The sequence below is a fragment of the Coregonus lavaretus genome (assembly GCF_964263955.1).
Source record: "Coregonus lavaretus genome assembly, chromosome: 19".
NCBI lineage: Eukaryota > Metazoa > Chordata > Actinopteri > Salmoniformes > Salmonidae > Coregonus > Coregonus lavaretus.
In genome coordinates this window covers 23,490,462-23,497,878 of record NC_140006.1, presented here as the reverse complement: position 1 = coordinate 23,497,878, position 7,417 = coordinate 23,490,462, and the positions used below count along the sequence as shown (strand labels likewise).

General features: G+C 41.2%; 1 protein-coding gene across 1 annotated transcript in view; it reads left to right on the top strand.

Moving 5' to 3' along the window:
- The first annotated feature begins 5,545 nt into the window (after positions 1-5,545).
- Positions 5,546-7,417, top strand: part of LOC311147248 (rho GTPase-activating protein 21-like) — an 87,503-nt gene continuing 85,631 nt past the window's right edge. Inside the window, exons 1-2 of the mRNA XM_084183918.1 lie at positions 5,546-5,709; positions 6,530-6,755. Of these exons, the coding sequence (XP_084040044.1) occupies positions 6,687-6,755 (69 nt within the window). The 5' untranslated portion in view covers positions 5,546-5,709; positions 6,530-6,686. The remainder of the gene's footprint in view (positions 5,710-6,529; positions 6,756-7,417) is intronic.

Below are 7,417 nucleotides of genomic sequence, written 5' to 3'. Positions count from 1 at the left end.
CATGCCAATCCCTTCTCGACCCCACTGAACCAGCCACCTCGTGACTATTGTAATCTAGCCAAGCAGTTGCTGTTGTTGTATGGGTGTATGAGTGTTTGTATAGGTGTTTGTGTGTGACAGAGATAGAGAGAGATACAGACAAACATACAGTACCAGTCAAAAGTTTGGACACACCTACTCATTACATGGTTTTTCTTTATTTTTTACTATTTTCTACATTGTATAATAATAGTGAAGACATCACAACTATTAAATAAAACATATGGAATCATGTAGTAACCAAAAACATGTTAAACTAATCAAAATATATGTTATATTTGAGATTCTTCAAATAGCCACCCTTTGCCTTGACAGCTTTGCACACTCTTGGCATTCTCTCAACCAGCTTCACCTGGAATGCTTTTCCAACAGTCTTGAAGGAGTTCCGACATTTGTTGGCTACTTTTCCTTCACTCTGCGGTCCGACTCATCCCAAACCATCTCAGTTGGGTTGAGGTCGGGTGATTGTGGAGGCCAGGTCATCTGATGCAGCACTCCATCACTCTCCTTCTTGGTAAAATAGCCCTTACACAGCCTGGAGGTGTGTTGGGTCATTGTCCTGTTGAAAAACAAATGATAGTCCCACTAAGCCCAAACCAAATGTGATGGCATATCGCTGCAGAATGCTGTGGTAGCCATGCTGGTTAAGTGTGCCTTGAATTCTAAATAAATCACAGACAGTGTCACCAGCAAAGCACCCCCACACCATAACACCTCCTGCTCCATGCTTTACGGTGGGAAATACACATGCGGAGATCATCCGTTCACCCACAATGCGTCTCACAAAGCCACGGCAGTTTGAACCAAAAATCTCAAATTTGGACTCCAGACCAAAGGACAAATTTCCACTGGTCCAATGTCCATTGCTTGTGTTTCTTGGCCCAAGCAAGTCTCTTCTTCTTATTGGTGTCCTTTAGTAGTGGTTTCTTTGCAGCAATTCGACCATGAAGGCCTAATTCACACAGTCTCCTCTGAACAGTTGATGTTGAGATGTGTCTGTTACTTGAACTCTGTGAAGCATTTATTTGGGCTGCAATTTCTGAGGCTGGTAACTCTAATGTACTTATCCTCTGCAGCAGAGGTAACTCTGTGTCTTCCATTCCTGTGGCGGTCCTCATGAGAGCCAGTTTCATCATAGCGCTTGATGGTTTTTGCAACTGCACTTGAAGGAACTTTCAAAGTTCTTGAAATGTTCCGTATTGACCCAGCTAACAAGGAACATTTGTAACATTCCCCTTAAGTCTTCCAGAATAAGTATTATAGAGGTTATAAATATCAGGTCGCTATAGAGACATCATGGGAACATTAAAAACATTCCTTGGTAGTCCATGAAAGGTTCTGAATATCATGTCATTTTGGAGATATCCTAGGAACATTTCATAACGTTACATTTAGAGCTATGGTTTGTCTTCATATAACGTTACAATCGGAATGATAGAAATACATTTTGGAACATCGTCTGTAAGTTTCAAAATGATTTTGTTAGCTGGGGACTGACCTTCATGTCTTAAAGTAATGATGCACTGTTGTTTCTCTTTGCTTATTTGAGCTGTTCTTGCCATAATATGGAATTGGTCTTTTACCAACTAGGGCTATCTTCTGTATACCCCCCCTACCTTGTCAAAACACAACTGGCTCAGTCCCCTCCTGTACTCCCTGTTCACCCATGACTGCGTGGCCAGGCACGACTCCAACACCATCATTAAGTTTGCCGATGACACAACAGTGGTAGGCCTGATCACTGACAACGATGAGACAGCCTATAGGGAGGAGGTCAGAGACCTGGCCATGTGGTGCCAGGTTAACAACCTCTCCCTCAACGTGACCAAGACAAAGGAGATGATTGTGGACTACAGGAAAAAAAAGAGGACTGAGCACGCCCCCATTCTCATCGACGGGGCTGTAGTGGAACAGGTTGAGAGCTTCAAGTTCCTTGGTGTCCACATCACCAATGAACTATCATGGTCCAAACACACCAAGACAGTCATGAAGAGGGCACGACAAAGCCTATTCCCCCTCAGGAGACTGAAAAGATTTGGCATGGGTCCTCAGATCCTCCAAAAATTATACAGCTGCACCATCAAGAGCATCCTGACTGGTTGCATCACCGCCTGGTATGGCAACTGCTTGGCCTCCGACCGTAAGGCACTACAGAGGGTAGTGCGTACGGCCCAGTACATCACTGGGGCCAAGCTTCCTGCCATCCAGGACCTCTATACCAGGCGGTGTCAGAGGAAGGCCCTCAAAATTTTAAAAGACTCCAGCCACCCTAGTCATGGACTGTTCTCTCTGCTACCGCACGGCAAGCGGTACAGGAGCGCCAAGTCTAGGTCCAAAAGGCTTCTCAACAGCTTCTACCCCCAAGCCATAAGACTCCTGAACAGCTAATCAAATGGCTACCCAGACTATTTGCACTGCCCCCCCACCCCCACCCCATCTTTTTACGCTGCTGCTACTCTTAATTATTTATGCATAGTCACTTTAACTCTACCCACATGCACATATTACCTCAACTACCTCAACTAGCCGGTGACCCCGCACATTGACTCTGCACCGGTACCCCCCTGAATATATAGCCTCCCTACTGTTATTTTATTTTACTTCTGCTCTTTTTTTCTCAACACTTTTTTGTTTTATTCTACTTTTTTTATTAAAAATAAATGCACTGTTGGTTAAGGGCTGTAAGTAAGCATTTTACTGTAATGTCTGCACCTGTTGTATTTTCGGCACATGTGGCCAATAAAATTTGATTTGATTTGATTTGATGAAGAGGTTTGTAAGGATAATAAATTAATACTGCATAACAAGTGGTTGTTTCACATGTTATTTGATCAAGAAAAATATTTTAGTTGATGTGGATGTTTTGTGTCTTTGCCAATAACTTTGCACCTTTTGATGTAAATGTTTGAGGACAGGGTTTTGTTCTTTCTTGACTCATTAGAATGACAACTGCAGAGAAAGGGACAGGGCAACAGCTGTTACAAATCCAACAACTACCTTTTTTGCCAAAGCTGAGATGCTGAAAATAACTGTTGGTCCGCTAATACTAGTAAAGGCCCAGTGCACTACTTTTGTGAGAAAAAAAAATTCAACTTTTTTTTATTCCGATATTTTTTTAATTCTGATATTTCAGGGGGAGCCGCACACCCCCCCCTCCCTGCTTCCCACGACTATATTAAGCAGCAATGATTTCTAATCCAAGATTCAAGAAGGACAAACTAGGAAGTTATCTTGAGGTCTTTCTTCAACATTTGAAAAGCAGACTTTTCTAAATGATCATGTAATGCTAACAACAGGTAGATTTCAGAACTATTTCAGTCCTTCCGAGTTTTATCACTTTGAGTGCCCCAAAAGTTAAAAAGTGTCTGCCTCACTAGCTAGGTTTCCATCCAATTGGTGACAGATTGTCATGTCAATAGTCTAAAATCTGCAGAAAGACAATATGCACATTTTCCCACTAGTGGAAAATTAATTTTACAGACACAATTATACCAAAACTACCTGTTTATTAACCACGTTTCCATCCACAGTTTTTTCCATCCACAGTTTTTATTCATATTAAAAAAATTAAGACAGCTGTGATGGAAACAGAACATTTCGGTACAATTTTATAAATGCAGACATAATTTGTTTGTTCGACATGGTGGGATCATTTTGTGTAAGTAACATTTATTTTGCGAGAAATGGAAGTGGAAACTCCTTTATGTGCAAATATTTATATCATAAATAAAATAAACTTGGAGTCATATTAAGATATGTGTGGTCCTCCCATGATGACTCCGGAAACCATGCAGTTTATTAGGCTACAGATGGAATAAGTTATAATAAACTTCACAGGGTGGTGAAAGTGCATGGTGATCTTGATGCTCCTTTCCAATAAAATTAAGGGTCTTATTCTGGTGACATGACGCTTGACTGCCGTTTGGCAAGTACAAATATTCTCACTCTTATCCATAATAATCGTATGTAGTCTAGTTTACCCGCACAACCTACCTGCACTGTGTCTGCGAGCTGTTGGCTAGAGAGCACGTGCCAAGACCAGAGTATGCACATTTGCTATTCAACACAACAGTTTTTGTGGCAAAACTATCGGTAGAGTTGAAAATGCAATGGAACCACATTGAACTTTAGATTTTTATTCGGTACATGAAAACTTCAGTGAAAAAGTACATTGTGTGCACTACATCATCACGCACTGACTTTTATCCACAACAAGTCTACTTGGTGGAAACACACCACTTGTGGGAAAATTAGCAAATTATTTAATGCAGATTTTTGAATATTTGTGTTAAAATCTGTAGCCAATTGGATGGTAACCTAGCTAGTGGAATAACAAAAACACCACCTTTTTGCAGGCATGCTAGTTAGGTTAGTACAGGAGTTTCTCATGCAACTTTGTAAGGAGTCAAAGCAGAAGTAACTATGTTGATTATATGATTGGCCAGGAGCCATGAGCGCTTTTGTCCCGAACCCATTATGGTGTTTTAGGTGTCAAGCTTATGGTCATGTGGCAGCAGTGTGTAGGATGGAGATTCCTAGATGTGAGAAGTGTGCAGGAGGACATGAGACAAAGGAATGTGTAGTATTGGTTGAAAAAGTTGTGTGTGTGTAAACTGTAGAGGTACCCATGGTGCTGGAGATCAGATGTGTCCGGTGAGAGAAAGGCAGGTTGAGGTTGCCAGGATCAGAGTAGTGCAGAAGGTGTCATATGCTGAGGCAGTGAAGAGACTTGTAGAGGAAGATGGGTCCAGGGTGAGGGATCCCAAGAGGATCCCTGTGAGTAGGCCGAGGCCAATAGGGAGTGATAGGAATAACATGTGCTTCAGTAAGGTTGTTTTTTTGGCGTTCATGGCCATGGTTGTTAAATGGAACGCAGGAATGGAACGCAAATCACAGAGGATAGATGTTGTGGTGGCAGCTGCAGAGTACTTGGGTGTACAAGATTTTACCGCAGAAGAGTTACAAGATGTTTTGAATTATAGTGTTCCGTCCTCCCAGTCTGCTGGCCTGGAGTAGGATCAGATGGGTCCAAAGTAGTGGAATAGTGGTTTTAATGGGTGCAGGGTTAGTTGGTAGGGCAATACATTTACATTTACATTTACTTATCCAGAGCGACTTACAAATTGGTGCATTCACCCTATAGCCAGTGGGATAACCACTTTACAATATGTGTTGTTGTTTTTTTTGTTTTTTTTGGGGGGGGGGGGGGGGGGGGGCGACGGGGTAGAAGGATTACTTTATCTTATCCCAGGTGAAATTAAATAAATAAAATTAAATAAATAAAATTAAATAAATAAAAAATGTATTTTACAGTGTAATAAAGTCATACTACATAATAGTAGACTGATACACAGCTAATACAGTAGGTGGCGGCATGCCCTATTACATTTGTTTGCGGACCGTTATAATACCAAAGAAGAAGAAGCCTGGCCGGGAGTGGCGCTGGCGAAAAGAGGATGGTCTTTGGGATTCTGGAAGGCTTAAACAAAATTCCAACTTCCAGCAGCCGCGTGTCTCCCCGGAGTTGGGATGGGATACAACTGTGACTGTATTTCGTTAGGATATGGAAATATGATTGAAATTTACACTGGACCAGAATATTTATTTGAGTAATTTTTATGGGAAATAAATACGTTTCAACACAGTCTGTAACGTCGCTTTTCACAACAGGTAGGTTAACTTTAGCCCATTACATAGCATGCTAACGTTAGCTAGCTACCTAGCTAACTTAGTCACATTGCACGGATACTTAGGTAATTTTTTGTATTATCGCCAACTACAAGCTACTGAAGAATAGTCAGCTAGCTTGCTAGCTAAACAGGTTCCACGCGTTTGTTTTTTAATGTTAAATGTATCTAGCTAGCTAACAAAACGTATGAGAACTTTTGCTGTATCGTGTCATCTGTAATTTGAACGTCCACCCACCCCACAACGAAGTTGTTTGTTGTTGTCGAGGAAAACTTTGGCTTCTTTGTATTGATCGGATCCAGCTACAGTAACGGAGTTCAGGCAGGGCAGGAGGAGAATCGGAGACCAACGTAACGACATGGCTATGTTCTTTACCACTTTACATATTTTACTTTATCTGATTTGAAAATTACTTAACGTATAGTACGGATACCCGTTAAATACGTCTCCGTTAGCTCTCGGTCCGAGCACAATAACTACAGGGTGGCAAGTTTTGCCTCACGAGTTAGTTACTAACGTTAGTCCGCGAGCGAGTCACATCGATCGGCTTTGCCTCCTGCCTGCCCACTTGTTGCTTGGCTTACTAGTAATAACCTAGCTAATCATTCATACGATAGTTTTGCTAAAGATTATTAGAAAGGCAATAGCAAGCTAATGTTTGCACTAACGTTGGTTATCATTTTCACATTTCAACAATGTTTATCAGTGTTTGTTAGCCAAACTTGGAATATAAAGTGTATTGTGTATTGAAATACAGCAGTCACTAATGCTATTCGTTCAAATCAACTTGTTTCACATTCAGCTCAACGATTTGGACAAGATACGAGAACATGGATTACAGTTTGAACTGGAGAGACGAACCATAACGTTACTTGGAGGACTCGACTGCTGTCTATTTGCTGGGATCTATAGCTTTCGATGTGTGCACTAAAGGATTGTCACCTCTTGTGTGAAGTGAAATGATGGCGTCACGTTGGAAAGGTCCATGTGATGAAGAGGAGAGACTGACCAGACCCTCTTTGTGCGAGGTACATAAGCCCCACTCAAATTCATGGCCAAAATTCCAACATCTTACCACCTTAAAGGTTGTTTTTGGGTGACCCAAAATTCTTGTCATGGAAATTGGGGTCCTGGAGATTATACATTAGATGTAGGTTAAGCTATGTGTAACTGCCAAAATAAAGGAAACACTTGAGTAAATTAGGGGGATACAAAGTATAATAATAATATAATAATATGCCATTTAGCAGACGCTTTTATCCAAAGCGACTTACAGTCATGCGTGCATACATTTATTTGTGTATGGGTGGTCCCGGAAAGCAGATGTTCCTGAGTTAATTAAGCAATTATCATCCCATCATGCTTAGGGTCATGTATAAAAATGCCCAGTTGCCCATTATTTTGGCTACCATGGCTAGAAGAAAAGATGTCAGCTTCAAAATCTCCCCACTTGCAAATATTCCTCTAGCCTAGCTCTCAATCCAGTTAAGATCAGCCTGTTCCACCAACCTCTGCTCACTTAAGCCTAGTATAGGTTATTTTAATCCAATCTATGTCCATTTAACCCAGTAAAACCCATTTTATCATGTCATTTTGACCAATCAATGATATTGGAGTTAACTGCTGTCGCTGGATCAGACGGAACATACTATAGTGATGCATCCAGTGTAGATATTCTCCACAGTTAGTG